This window comes from Rhinoraja longicauda, chromosome 5, assembly GCF_053455715.1.
Source record: "Rhinoraja longicauda isolate Sanriku21f chromosome 5, sRhiLon1.1, whole genome shotgun sequence".
NCBI classification, from domain to species: Eukaryota; Metazoa; Chordata; class Chondrichthyes; order Rajiformes; family Arhynchobatidae; genus Rhinoraja; species Rhinoraja longicauda.
In genome coordinates, this window is record NC_135957.1 from 37051132 (window position 1) to 37067114 (window position 15983).

The 15983-nt window shown below is 38.9% G+C and overlaps 1 protein-coding gene across 1 annotated transcript in view; it reads left to right on the plus strand.

The window, feature by feature from the left end:
• Positions 1-15033, plus strand: part of gen1 (GEN1 Holliday junction 5' flap endonuclease) — a 30938-nt gene extending 15905 nt beyond the window's left edge. Inside the window, exons 9-14 of the mRNA XM_078399287.1 lie at positions 3099-3135; positions 3228-3308; positions 5938-6068; positions 6772-6833; positions 8045-8197; positions 9621-15033. Of these exons, the coding sequence (XP_078255413.1) occupies positions 3099-3135; positions 3228-3308; positions 5938-6068; positions 6772-6833; positions 8045-8197; positions 9621-11152 (1996 nt within the window). The 3' untranslated portion in view covers positions 11153-15033. The remainder of the gene's footprint in view (positions 1-3098; positions 3136-3227; positions 3309-5937; positions 6069-6771; positions 6834-8044; positions 8198-9620) is intronic.
• The last annotated feature ends 950 nt before the right edge of the window (positions 15034-15983 follow it).

A 15983-nucleotide genomic window follows, 5' to 3' on the forward strand; every position in this document is an offset into this window, starting at 1 on the left:
TTACTAAATTCAGAACGTAGAACCACACAATACAGGGACAGGCCCTTCAACCCACGATGTCTGTGTTGACCATGATGCCAATTTAAACTGCAGACCTGCCTGCACATGATCCATATCCCTCCATTCCTTGCTGTTCATGTGCCTTTCTAAATACCTTTAAACATTACTATCATTTTAGCTTCCATCACTTCCCCTTGCTTATTTTAAAAAAACAAATCTGCTTTAAATTTTCCCCCTCTCATCTTAAATCAATGCCCACTGGTATTGACATTTTGCATCTTGGGAGAAAGATTCTATCTACAGTATCTATCCCTCTCATAATTTTATATATTTCCACATGGTCATCTTCTGATACACCAGAGAAAACAAGCAAAGCTTGTCCACCCTCTCCTAATAGCTGATACTCTCAAACCTAGGCAGAATTCCGATGAATCTCCTCTGTCCTCTCTAAAGCCTTCACATCTACTCGTGATGAGGTGATCAGAAATGCATGCCTAACCAATGTTTTCTACAGCTGCAACCTGACTTCTCAATTATTCTAGTTATTGTCCCAACTGATGATGGCAGGCATGCGATATGCCTTCTTTACTACCCGATCCACTTGTGTTGCCACTTTCAAGGAGTTATGGATTTTCAAGATAACTCGACATTGGTGTTCCTTACGGATCCTACCATTTTATTGAATACTTTCCTCTTGCATTTTACCAGCTAAAGTGCAACACCTCAGACATGTTTGGATTCTCATTTTTCTGTCCAAACTTTCTACATCCTTTTTAACAACATTTCAGGTTTAAAACAATTTTTGAATTCCATCTCCATCAATCCCATGTGCCTTGACCTTCTCAATCAATCTATTCTTAGGAAGAAGGTTATCTAAGATTACAATGGGATTTTGATTAACTGGGCCACTGGGCTGAGGAGTGGCAGATGGAAAGTGTAGGAGAGAACTGCAGATGCTGGTTTAAACCAAAGAAAGACACAAAATGCTGGAATAACTCAGCGGGACTGTTCCGCTGAACATCTTCGTTCAGTTCGCCTGGACCTACCTGACTTCCCCGTTGCCAAACACTTTAACTATTGCCACATTGACCTTTCTGTCCTAGGCCTCCTCCATTGTCAGAGTGAGGCTATATGTAAATTGGAGGAACACATCTCATTTTTTCGATTGGGCAGCTTACAACCCAGTGGCATGAATATTGATTTCTCTAACTTCAAGTAACTCCTGCATTTCCTCTCTCTCCATCCCTCCCCCGCCCAAGTTGCACCAGCTTCTCGTTCTCACCTAGGAAACAACTCACAATGGCCTGTTTCCTTTATCATCTTTACTTTTTTGCATGCCATTCATTAATTTGTCCTGTATCTCTCTACATCTCCATCTATATCTCTCATTTCCCTTTCCCCTGACTCTCAGTCTGAAGATGGGTTTCAACGTTAAATGTTACCCATTCTTTCTCTCCAGAGATGTTGACTGTCCTACTGAGTTACTCCAGCATTTTGTGTCTATCTTTGGAGTGGCATATGGAGTTTAATTCAGATAAATGTGTGGTGTTCCAGGGCAGTAGAGCCCTGGGATGTGTTGTAGACGAGAGGGATCAGGGGATGCAAGTATATAATTCTGTGAATGTGGCAACAGGGGTAGATGGAGTGGTGAAGAAAGCGGTTGTTCACTTGCCTTCCCCGGTCAGGTATTGAGTACAGGAGCAAACAACAAGCTGGTGGTGGGTGAGGCAGCATCTGTGGAGAGGATGGACAGCCACCGTTTCGGATCAGGACCATTCCTCAGGCAGATGGGGTAGAGGGACGAAAGCTGGAAAAGAGAAGTAGGGTGGGTCAAAGTCTGGCAAGTGATACCGGTGAGGGGAATTGATTGGCAGTAGTGACAAAGGCTAAGGGTGAAAAGGAGACAAAAGGGTGTCAGATAAACAGCGAAAAGGAGGATTGAAACCTGAAGCCAGATGGGAGGATTCTAGGTGGAGGGTTCAGGCAAGAGGAAAAAGGGGGGATAAATGGCTAATGGGGAACAGGATGGGAAATAAGCATAAGGAGGAGGGGGAAAAGAACAGAGTGACATGGGTGGTGGGAGAAATGTGTGTGCACAATGTTCAGGTCAATAACAATGTTTCTGACCTGGGTCACCCCCACTGCCAGAGAGGTTGCATACAAACTGGAAGAAAAACACCTCATATTCTGCTTGGGTAACGTACAAAACAGCAATAAGAACATTGAATTCTCTTATTTCAAATAATATCCCCATCCCACCTCTCTTTCATTCCCACTCCTATTCCACCTCCACCCCTGTATACACATTTCTCTCCACACCCCAGACATCCTGCTCCTATCCCATCCTCCGTACGCTCATCTCCCACCTCTCCCATCTCCATGTCCCTCATTTACATTTCATCCTCCTCTTTCCCCACTCCCATCCCCTTCCACCCATATCTCTCCCAGGGCCCGAAACATCATCTGTCCATTCCCTCCGTAGATGCTGCCCAACCAGCTGAGTTCCTCCAGCACTTTGTATTTTACTGAGGATTCCAGCATCTGCAGTCTTTTGTGACCCTATTGAATAGAAAAGTTGGGACATGTTTCAACTGTACAAGATATTGGTAAAGCCATATTTGGGAAATTGTGCAGTTCTGGTTGCCCATCTGTAGAAAGGATATCATTAAACTGGAAAGAATGCAAAACAGATTGAGGATGTTACCAGCCCTGGAGGGTTTATGTTATTAAGAAGGCTGGGACTTTTTCCTGTACAGCGCAGGAGACTGGGTCATTATAGAAGTATATAAAATCATGAGGGGCATTGATAAAGTGAATAGCCACAGTCTTTTCTTCAGCGTAAGAGAATCTAAAACCAGAGGGCAGTGGTAAAGAGAAAATATTTAAAAGGGACTTGAGCTGCCAGACAAGGTGGTGGAGGTGTAGATTGTATTTAATGGCAAACTAGGCTCAAAGACCACCTGATCGTTCACTTGCTCCTGGCACATCTAATTGCATAACAGCAAAATTAATAATTGATTCTAAAGTGTTCTCTTTGGATGTAAAAATATAAATGAGAGTTTGCTCTTTCTAATAAATCTAAATTTTCTGTTTTTCAGAAAAGCAAAAGCTTGTGAACATTTCCCATTCACAGAGGTAAAAACAAAACTAATTTCAACATGTTAGCTTCTTGTGGGGTAGATAAGAAGCAAGGCATACTTAATCATCTCTTATTTTCTGTGCATCAGGTGATCAGGGAATTTCTTATCAGTAAGGACCATCCAATTCAAAAAGCTCAATGGAGGCGCCCAAATCTTCTATTGCTTCAGGTATGGAGTACAGTTTTGTAAGGAAGGTCACTCCAAATCTCACCTATAGTACACCTAATTGGAAAACTTAATGCAAAAACTTTCAAATTCAGATGTTATGTGAACTAAGAAATATGATAATCAGCCACAAACTTGATCCTTAGTTTTCATTGTATTATCTGATTTTGACAGAAGATCAGTAGTGCATTACAATGAACACCTTTTCAGACTCGGAACCAGAATTGTACTTAAACTTGACATATAACATATAACATATAACAACTACAGCATGGAAACAGGCCTGTCCGGCCTTACCAGTCCACGCCGACCATTCTCCCTGACCTAGTCTCATCTACCTGCACTCAGACCATAACCCTCCAATCCCCTCCTATCCATATACCTATCCAATTTACTCTTAAATAATAAAATCGAGCCAGCCTCCACCACTTCCACCGGAAGCCCATTCCATACAGCCACAACCCTCTGAGTAAAGAAGTTCCCCCTCATGTTACCCCTAAACCTTTGTCCCTCAATTCTGAAGCTATGTCCCCTTGTTGGAATCTTCCCCACTCTCAAAGGGAAAAGCCTACCCACGTCAACTCTGTCCGTCCCTCTCAAAATTTTAAAAACCTCTATCAAGTCCCCTCTCAACCTTCTACGCTCCAAAGAATAAAGACCCAACCTGTTCAACCTCTCTCTGTAGCCTAAGTGCTGAAACCCAGGCAACATTCTAGTAAATCTCCTCTGTACCCTCTCCATTTTGTCGACATCCTTCCTATAATTTGGCGACCAGAACTGCACACCATACTCCAGATTCGGCCTCACCAATGCCCTGTACAATTTCAACATTACATCCCAACTTCTATACTCGATGCTCTGATTTATAAAGGCAAGCATACCAAACGCCTTCTTCACCACCCTATCCACATGAGATTCCACCTTCAGGGAACAATGCACAGTTATTCCCAGATCCCTCTGTTCCACTGCATTCCTCAATTCCCTCCTATTTTGATTTGTCCTACCAAAATGCAGCACCTCACACTTATCAGCATTAAACTCCATCTGCCATCTTTCAGCCCACCCTTCCAAAAGGCCCAAGTCTCTGTAGACTTTGAAAATCTACCTCACTATCAACTACTCCACCTATCTTAGTATCATCTGCATATTTACTAATCCAATTTGCCACACCATCATCCAGATCATTAATGTAAATGACAAACAACAGTGGACCCAACACAGATCCTTGGGGCACTCCACTAGACACTGGCCTCCAACCTGACATACAATTGTCAACCGTTACCCTCTGGTATCTCCCATTCAGCCATTGTTGAATCCATCTTGCAACCTCACTATTAATACCCAATGATTTAACCTTCTTAATCAACCTTCCATGTGGAACCTTGTCAAATGACGTTTCTAAAATTAATGCAAACAAGAATAAATGGAGCTGATGATTACACTGATGGAATACCAAAATTTTTACCCATAATTTTGAAATAGGTCAGGGGTAAAAACAAAATTTGTGCAACTTGAATGACAAACAAAGTTTAGAAATAGTTTATGGCACGTGGTTCTGGACATCACCTATCAATTACCTGGCAAAGCAGCAGTTACTTGTGATCTGCTTTGAAACCCAGATCGATTTTATCAGGGAAGGGAGCAACGTAGATGGTATTTCCTGACCTCTAACCTATGGTACAAGCCAACAAAGATGCAGTGATAATTTGAATTTTTCACACAGGTCATCTGGCAATCCATGATTTAAAGTATTTTGCCAGATCTTTTAAAATTATACGAATTAGTGTAGAATAGTTAACTTTATATTCCAGTGAATTGTATGATTGGGCTAACATAGGCATTGGATAATAGTGTAAACATGCTATCAATGTAGTTGGGTGTTATATATAGTTTCTGATTTATGGCAACTTTAAATAAATCGCAAAAATTCTGTAAAATAATCTTTAAAAAAAAAAGAATAGGACAGAATTAAAGCAGCGCAGTGGTAGAGTTGTTGCCTTACAATGCCGGAGACACGGATTCAGTCATCACGACGGGTCCTGTCTGTATGGAGTTTGTACGTTCTCCCAGTGACCACAAGAGTTTTCTCTGGGTGCTCTGGTTTCCTCCCACATTCCAAAGTCGGTCAGGTTTGTTGATTAATTGGCTTGGTATAATTGTAAATCTCTAGTGTGTTTACATTATCATTTAAACAATGATAATCCTTTACTTGGTTATAGCGGGCAATTGGCACTAATGGACACCAATCCCCCCCCCCCCCCCCCCCATCCATCCATGGTCTGTTATAACGAGGGTTTACTCTAGTTTATCACATTTTTCGCATTTTGAAAAGATTCATAAATGGATGGACCTGAAAGTGATTACTTCTTTGAATCTCTTTACAAGGAGTCCTGGATAGGAAACTATACACCTTCAAGGAAATGGAGGCAAGATTTTCTGCTTGATGAATCTGCTGATGCCACCAGATTCACAGCAAAGAAAATTAGGCTGGGCTCAAATTTCATGACAGATAAATATTTTGAACTGAAATAAAATGTTTTATTATCATGAGATTAGGAGCATAAAAATTAATAAAAATTAAGATCTCTAAGTCATACAACATTAATGGTTTCTTTCCTTTTCACATCTTTAGAATTTTGCTTTGAATAAAATGGAGTGGCCTAGACACTACACATGTGAAAAAGCCCTGCCGTTACTTTCACATCACGATATGATGGAGAAAAGAATGGGTAAAATGAATCCATGGCATTTACAGCCTATGAGGTAAGTATTGATTGAAAATCAAAATACTCAATAGGTTTGAGGGATCTATAGTAAGAAAGGCAGAGTTAACATTTCATGTTGATAGCCTTTAATTTGTCTTGTCTCGTCTCTTTGTCTCGCTCCTCTCTCTGCTTGGTTCTGTATCGTCTCTCCGCTCTCTGCCTCCTGTCTCTGTGCCTGTCTCTCTTCTCTCTAACCTAGTGCAGATTTTTCCTTTTATTCTTCCCCACTTCTTTCCCTATAACATTAACTTTTTTATTTCTCACTTCCAATTCTAAAAGGTAATCAAACTTGAAATGTTAACTCTTTCTCACTCATCAGATGCTGCTTGACTCGTTGTGTATTTCCAATATTTAGTTTTTATTTCAGATTGCATTTAGTTATTATTTCAGCATGCCGTTGGACCAAATTATTTATTGCTACTTGCACTTATGTTTTAAAAATTCTGATTGAAATGTTGAAATTATTTATAATCAATGAAACTAAAGGCAGCTGACTTACTGTTGATGTTTGAATATAAATAGTGTGTGGGCACACAAGCATTTGTATGGATTTGTGGTGTTGTGGAAATAATGTTACACAACAAATATCAGAACCTCATTCTTGCCCAGCAGCCTGGTAAAGAGGGAGAAGTGAAGAACGAACACTTCTAAAATTATTTGTTTCTTTGGGGATTTCTAATACTTTTCTTTCTTTCTCTAAGTATCAACAAAAAAAGAATTCGAAACGGGATTCCATTCTATGAAATCCTATGGGAAAAACCAGGTAAATCACTTTTAATTTTTTGACAACTTTGAATTGTAAAGACAGTGCCTGAAATCGTAGACTTGACTTGCTGTAACAAAATTGGATAGAAAAGAATGTGGTTAGTGTGGGAAAGCTCAGTGTGGGAATGGGAGGGGGAGTTAAAGTGTTGAGCAACCAGGAGATCATGAAGGTTTAGGTGGACTGAGCGGGGGTGTCAGCGAAACGATCGCCGAGCCATTACCTAGAACAGTGGATATAGTAGATGAGGTTGGAGGAGGTGCAAGTGAACCTCTGCCTCACCTGAAAAGACTGTTGGGGTCCTTGGACGGAGTCGAGGTGAGAGGTATAGGGACAGGTGTTGCATCTCCTGCGTTTGCAGGGGAAAGTACCTGGGGAAGGAGTGGTTTGGGTGGGAAGGGATGCGTCGACCAGGGAGTTGCGGAGGGAATGGTCTCTGCGGAAAGCAGAAAAGGGTGGAGATGGGAAGAAATGGCTAGTAGTGGGATTCCGTTAGGGGTGGGGAAAATGTCGGCATATCATGTCAACTCAAGTGCATTTATAGATTTAATTGGAATGTTCTGCCTTTTGATCCATTTATATTTTTGGTATTTGATTGTTTCATTTTGGGCCTATAGAGTAATTCTGCCAAGGAAGCAATTTATAGATGTCCAAATCTTAGCAGCTAAAAATTACATCAGATGGGGAAGGAAGTTTTAGTAAATCCGTGGGCATCAACTTTCTTCTTGATATTTTCTCATTCACGCATAAGACAGCGAAGCTTTGCAATGAAACCCAGGAATAATTCAAGACCAAATAATGAAATCCCTCTCACTATCAAAACAAGATCTTTCATATGCTAGAAAATTCAGTTTAATTAATATTTTATCAGGCTACACTTCCAGAGGTTGCACTTGCACAATCCTGGACAATTATTTTCCTTGTTTTACTTCATGGTTTTGGAAACAATCACCTGCTCATCATGAAATCTACCTGATTTTGATGGAATCTTTATAATGTAATACATATGAAATCAGTTTTTTAATGGGGAAATAGCAGGACAGCCAAATTATGGTGCAGATTATGACGCTGAAAACCTATTTCTTAATAAACGAATTATTTCTCATAGTGAGCTGAAACTTCTGAGCAAAGTCCTAGCGTTTGTTTGGTATCTAGAAAAGACCGAGTTGAGCAGTCACCTATGGAAGCAATTTAATTACTCTATTTCCTAGAAAATTACGTTTACTCTGATGAACAGTCTGAAGATTCTCAGTGTACTGTGACAACCCTAGAGGAGCAACTTCTGTTTGAAGCCACGTACACAGATATTACAGCTCAATTTCACAGAGAGAAAGCTGAAGAGAAGGAGAAGAAGCATAAAAAAAGTAAGTTACCTGCCATTAGGAATGGTTAAGATCTGCGTAGGAATCATTGGGTAAGACTTTGATGTGAGCACCAGTTTGTGCAAGCCATTGACATGTGTGCACGTAACCGTTCCAGATATGCCAATGTTATCACATCATTTGAAGGTGTCCAAATCGTAAATGGTAAACCCAACAAAATAATATTGCTAGGTGACAGTAGCAGTGGTGGGAATTGAGAATGACCTAGATTGGGTAAATAAGAAAGATTAATTTCCCGCAGCAGTAGGATCAAAAACCTGGAACATAAATTGAGAGAATTAGAGGAAATTTGTCTAGTCAAAGGAGTTTGGAACTTACTGCCTGAAAGGGTAACCTCACTACACTTTAAAAACTATTGGAATGTGTATTTGAAAAACCATGACCTGCAGGACTGTGGATTAAGTGCCAAACGGTGGTGTTCGGTTAGGTGGCTCTTTTTTAACTGATTAGGACACGATGGCGTGAACAATTTGAAAATCTGTTTCACCGTTCATGGTTTTTTTTCCTTTACAGCAAAGGGGAAAAGAGTGAAGATGATTGGGTTTATTTATTGCAGTGGTTCCAGACTTCAAATGAATGAGGGTTGGGAAAAACTCAATTTCAGGTTGTGGTGGAAACTAATTTCAGACTGCTGTTCATGTTCCAAGTCACTTCGCCAGCCTCCGGCTTCTCCAGAAACTGGAGTAATAAATCATTGTTTTGGAGTTTGTTAACAACGGCTGTTGTTGTATTTAGTATAATATTTGCACTGATTGAGGAAAATGACAAGAGAGATGGAGCTCTTAGTTTAGCAAGGGTGGCATTCCAGACCTCTACCCAAATTGTAGCAGAGGGAGGGGAAATACTTTTTTTAAACACAATTTAATTTAAAATAATGACCAATTTGGAGTACTGATTCATCGCCTGCATTGCAGATGTTCCAGGAATGGTAATTTACAACAATTATTGGTGACACTATATCGCATCTCTGCTTAGAAATTCATCCCTATTTGATATAGCTAAAGAGACTAGCAGTAGAATTAACATTCAAAAATCAAAATACAGGTGCTGCCATTATGAAATAACAGAAAATGTTGAAAATAAACTGCAGGTCGGGTGAATAATTCCAACAATTTTTTCCAGCAGAATCAGCATGTTCTACTCTCCCTGAAATGTCCATTTTCTTTTAATAGAATGAATTTCCGGGGTAATGTTTTAAAATGATGTTTTAACGGCTTTTAAGCCACCTGATGTCTAGACTCACATTCTTCTCATAATTTAAAAACCTCCTTGATCTCTTTCCATCTAATTTAACTAAATTTGACTATCTCAAAGTTTATTGAGCAAAGTGCCCCAATCTCTGAAAAGGAAATTACCATAGGTTTTAACTGTTAAAATGGATCTCCGTTCTTGTGTTTTACTTCAGATAAAAGCAAGAAAAAAGACAAGACAGCACCAGTGCCTGATGAAATCACTCAACTCATGTCGACAATGAGTTTACAACCTGTTGATCAAAGTTTGGATGCAAAAAGGCAACTTGATCTAAAGAATGCAGATCAACAAACAAATTCTTCAAACGGGACACATCTGAGTACTTCTATTGGCTTTTCTACTGAATATTATGTGTTGCCCAAAGATATCTGGAGGGAATCTACAATTGAAATTTCACAATCTGCAAAACATCACACTGCAGAAGAAGAAAAATTTGATAGTGAGTCTTTAGTTCTCAAAGCACCAGAAAATGGGATGAGTCCCTCTACTGTTTCTCCATCAGCGTCTTTTTTGGTTGCAGAGATGCACTTAAGTGATATAGACTGGAGTCAATCGTTTAGTACACCACATTCAGGGCATTCTCCGGTAATACAAACTGAACAAGCTCAGTCAGTGATTAATGGGAATTGTTGTGTTCCCATTAGCTCTTCCCTCAAATTAAATGAAGATGATGCATTTAAGGAAAATCCTGCAGTGCCTTCTCAAGAATGTGTTCGAAAAAATATGGAATTATTTTATGAGCATATGCCCATGCTGCAGGATTTTAATCACCTGCCTTTAAAAGAGAGAATTCTATTGAAGAATTCATACCAGATTTTATCTCTGCCTCGAGCAAACTCTAATTCAAGTGGAAACAACAACTTGCCATGTTCTGCTTCCATTAAAAGTGATATACCATCTGCTGAAGCAGATTCTAATTCTCTCATTGAGGCCAACCTCTCAAGTAATTTCAATAAAGAGAAACTCGCCAGGGATCCATTCTCAGAAACTCGACATGGTCAGCAAGAGGGAAAGGAAATATACATTTCTAAGAAAATTGCAGGTCATCATTCTAGACCATTGACTGTGCCCAAAACGGTGGTAAAAGATTCAAGGGAAAATGTTTTTGGAACTTGTGACCCAGTAATGTATTCGTACCAAATTTCAAATCCAGAGCGTATCACATCTACATTGGAGAAAAACAAATCATGCAAACAGATCAGAATGAAAACAGTGAATGGACATAGATCAACAATTGCAACAAAAGGTGTGTATTACACCATATATTCATCTAGTGACGACAGTGATTCAGAGATTTCAAACATTCCGAACCAAAAGCAAGACATCCATTTAAGAGCTGGAGAGAATACAGTAATCCCATTCTGCACTGCACAACACAATCAACCTTATGTTCAGCAGAATAAATACAGGCCTATCATTGATAGAATTTGTAGTACCAATAATCAGTGTGAAGTAGTTAATACGACTGTTTTAAGGAATAATGATCAAACACAATTAATGCCCAAGTACAACAACGTTAAGAGCAACTGTGTCATCTCCCAGAAAAATACTTGTGGCAGTGACACTATTCTGCTGAAATCGCCTTTGAGCAGTGTTGAAAATCTGAAAAAACTTGGTGATGATGAGGATTCCATTATAATAATAAGTGACAGTCCCATTCCACTTTCCGAAAGGCTAAAGGTTTAACTCCAGTTGAATTATTTTACTCAGTTGCAGAAATTTGAGAGCAGTCTGGCTGACCATATTTGCTTATGTTGAATTTCTTGCAGTGCAAACTGGCAGTCATTTTAAATGTTCCATGGGATATATTTAAAAAATAAGGAAATTAATTAAGAATTATTATCACTTTCCACCCTATTCTGTTACTAGCACATTCTAATTTCATTTATAACGGTGAGTTTTATATATAAATAGTTTTCCAGTCAAGTCAAGATTTTGTCTAGTTTAACTATTTCACTTGCATTGGGAACATTTTAACCTCTCAATCCCTCTTCCCTTTCATTTTTCTGTTTCTCTGAAGGTAAAAATAAAATCCTTTTGGATTGAGATAAATGATAATAAAGGATCAATCACATTAATTAGCTTGGTCTACAGATCATCTAACATGAGAAAAGATGTGGAGGATGATGCATGCAGACAAATTAGAAAGTAGATACAAAATGCTGGAGTGACTCAGCGAGTCAGGCAGCATCCTACAGACTAATTAGAAAGTGCATTAACAAAAACGAATAATAATCATGGGGATTCCAATCACATTGGTGTTAATTGGTCCAAAGAGGAAATAATGGAGACATGAGAACCGAGTTTGTGGAATAAGTAGTTTACTCCGTGCTCACTCAATAAATAGAAAGCCCAAGGGAAGATTTACTATTTAATCTAGTAATATGAAATGAACCGGAGCAGATAGAAGTCAAAGAAAAAGAAAACATAAATTAGTTGTGAGGCTGTAATCTATCTGATATAATAGAGAGCATCAGTATAATGCAAATTAGGTTATTTAAAACAAATAAAAGAAAATGTTGGAAATGGTTAGGTAGCATCAGTGGAAGAATTATAGCATTTCAGAAACTTTGAAAATAAGTTTTCAGTAGCAAAGGATGTGGGAGAGGGATTGGTGGAACAAAGGGAATATCTCTGTGTGTGACCATATGAGCTAATGTAGCAATGGGAATTGCAGGTAAAATCAGATTGTGATTTTGCCTGTGTAATGTATTGCTAATAGCAAGGTTGTGGATCACACCCAGCTGACCAGACTATACAAATAGGAAAAGGATATGGTGAAGGCAGAAAAATTAAATAATGAGTCTGGAAGACAGATGATATATTTAATTTAGTAACAGGCCCTTCGGCAAACAACATGCTGACCATCGAATCATCCATTCACACTGGTTCCATGTTATCACACTTATCCACTCCTTGCACACTAGGGGCAATTTACTGAGGTCAATTAACCTTCAAACCCGTACATCTTTGGGATGAGGGAGGAAACCAGAGAAATCCACACAGTCACAAGGAGAATGCACAAATTCCACATAGCACGTGAAGTCAGGATTGAATCTGGATCTCTGACACTGAAGCAGAAGTTCTACCAGCTGTGCCATTGTGCAGTAACAGTTGTTCTTCAGGCTTGCATTGAGTGTTGTTGTAATAATGCAGGTCACCTGCAGAAAGATCAGACTGGGTGTGGGGTAGGAATTAAAGTGGCAGGCTACCAAAAGCTCAGGTTCACTGCTGTGAACTAAATGCAGGTGTTCCATAAAGTGACAACCATCTACCATTGTGCGCATTAAATGCAGCACACTATATTGGAATTGCTGCTTCATTTTAAAAGACTGAGTAGATCAGTTTAGTTTATTGTCACATATACCGAGGTACAGTGAAAAGCTTTTTGTTGCATGCTAACCAGACAGCAGAAAGACAATCCATGACTATAACCGATTCATTTGTGGTGTGTAGATGCGTGATAAGGGAATACAGTTTTGTGCAAGGTAAAGCCAGTAGGAAAGAGGTGAAGGGATAGTTGTTGAATCTGCTTTGGTGGCATTGGAAAGTGCTTTAAAATAGGGACTGGTAAATTGGGAGAGAAGAGTGGAACAAGAAGTCCCAAAATAAATGATCTCTTTGAAATACTAAAGAGATGGATATAAATCTGGTGATGGAGCCTTGTCAGAGATGGAGATTGTGAATCTATTGAATGCAGAGATTATTGGAGTGGAAGGTATAGATGATGGACCTTCTCTGTCTTGTAGGAATAGTGAAAATAGAGGTGTGGGAAATGCATGAGGTGTGATCAAGGTCTCCACCATGATAGAGAGAAAGCCATGGTTGGGGAAAAATGACATTTCAAAGGGACTTGAGTGGAATATCTCATCAAAGTAAATGTAATAGAAATAAAACTGGGAGAATGGGGAAAAAAGTATTTGCATGAGGCATGGTGGGGGGGATATATGAGCAAGGTATCAATGGAAGGTATTTATTCACTAAATGCTGGAGTAACTCAGCAGGTCAGGCAGCATCTCAGGAGAGAAGGAATGGGTGACGTTTCAGGTTGAGACCCTTCTTCACTCAGCTGGCCAGACTATACAAACGAAAAGGATATGGTGAAGGCAGAAAAAATGGATAATGAGTCTGGAAGACAGATGATATATTTAGTTTAGTAACAGGCTCTTCAGCAAACAACACGTTGACCAAACAACACGTCTGAAGAAGGGTCTCGACCTGAAACGTCACCATTCCTTCTCTCCTGAGATGCTGCCTGACCTGCTGAGTTACTCCAGCATTTTGTGAATAAATACCTTCGATTTGTACCAGCATCTGCATTTATTTTCTTACACTAAGGTATCAATGGGAGTTTGTGGCTAACCTATCCCTTAGATGAAGACAAATGGAAGGTAAGAATTAAAGATGATGGCGAAATGGGTCTTGTATCTGAAACATTGACTGTTTCTTTTTCCACAGTTACTACCTGATCTGCTAAGTGTTCCAGCATTTTCTGCCTTTGTTTCAGATTTCTAATGTCATTGTTTTAAGCACTGACAAACATGACTTGCTGAGTTACTCCAGCATTTTGTGAGTAAATACCTTCGATTTGTACCAGCATCTGCAGTTATTTACTTACACAACATTTGAAATGGTGTTCAGTTGAATACAGGATAAGTATATTCTGCTGCAAGGAAAGAACAGCTAGCACCCATGGGATTTCATGAATAAATAAAGATAGAAAGGAATAAATGAGAAGGATGAAGGAGGCAATGATTAAATACATAGATAGCAGAGTGGTCTTTAATAAAAGAATACCCACGAATCAGGAAAAAAAGCAAAGGAATGCAATTAAATTGGCACGTTGGAAAATAAAGTAGTACAATAATATGCATAATCAAAAAAACAGCCATTAACAAATAGGAAAAAAAATCACAGATATCAACAGAGATGGCACAAATGCTAAATCAATATTTTTCTTTGAGAGATACCAGCTGTGGAACAGCTGGATGAGGCAATGGGTAGTGAGATGACTAATGAAGTAAATCGATTCAGAATATAGAACAGTATAGCACAGGAAGAGGCCCTTCAGCCCACCATCTCTGACAATTATGAAGCTAATATAACCCCATCTGCCTGCACATGGCCTGTATCCCTCTATTCTCTGCCTCTTCTTGTGTCTGTGTTACACAGACTGATTGGGTACTACTTAATTTAATAGCCAAATTACAGTTACCTACTGAGAAAAGAGCATCGCATATAAGTGTCCCACAATCGTGCATGACTAAATGACAGCAAAGACTCCTGTTTGTCATTCACACTCATTTGTGAAAGGTCTTGGATAAACTGGTGACCTGATTGATCTCCTGAACCCCTGGGGAAAGCTTACTTTGTTCTTTCATGGTTTAAATTGCTCTGTGTACTTCAAAAAGGTTCTAAAAAGATGGAAAAAATGTTAGCAACGTTTATTTGGTGAAGTAATGCTTATTTGAAAACAACAGCAATTAATGTAGCGTTAAATAAAAAATCTCTCAGTAATCATGTATTTTCTAATGCTTTAAAATGCAATCATCCGAAATATAAAATTGTGGAAAGTGAACTGAAAGGAAATGAATTATTTTCACTGAAATCTTTCATAAATATCTAAATATCTTTATGAAGGTTCCACATATAATGCTAATAAAGGTGTGAAAACATTGTTGACAACAAACCTTTTACTTATCAATTTTACTTTTACCGTTTACTTGAATACTTATCAATGGTAGTCCAGGTACATATTTCAGCATAAGTATAGATCTGAGTATGGAGATACAGCAAGCAACAATATTGGCATCATAAATACAATTAATCTATATCTGTCTTAGGAATAGATGCCAAAGTTCTTGAACTTTAAAACAAGCTTTTTTTTTAAATCAGAAAACAGTGCTGGCAGACCTCAGTGGATCAAACAGCATCTGTGGAGGGAAATGGACACACTGGGTCAGAATTCTTACTCTGAAGAAGGGCCCCAACCCAAGGTGTCTGTCCATTTACCTTCACAGTTAATGCCTGACTTCCTCCAGCACTTTAGGAAGAAAGAATCCAGCACAAATATTCACATCAAAAAACATTAAATTCTTAAATTATTTTTCTCCCTTAATTAGTAGAAATATTCAAAACAACAACGACACTCTGTTAGTCCAGTGTGTAAACATGTAGATAAGGCCCAAGACATCCTGTCCAAGATGCACCACTCTACTGTTAAAATGCATTGAGTGATGTGCCTCATGCAGGCATACAACCACTAAAATCACACATTTAGTTTGTTTCTGTTTAAATATTCCTTGAAAGACATGCTAAACACAGCTAGTCGATATCTGATGCTGAAGTGATTGTTTATATCCTAAAATTAGGAAAGGAATTAAACACTTATTACTAGAGAATTAATAATAGGCAAACTTATAAGCTGATAGGTTGCAGGACCTGTTCGTTTGCACTGTGCTGGAAGACTGCTGATGTAATATTCTTGTTCAGAACAGGTAGGAGGTGGAAAGTGAGA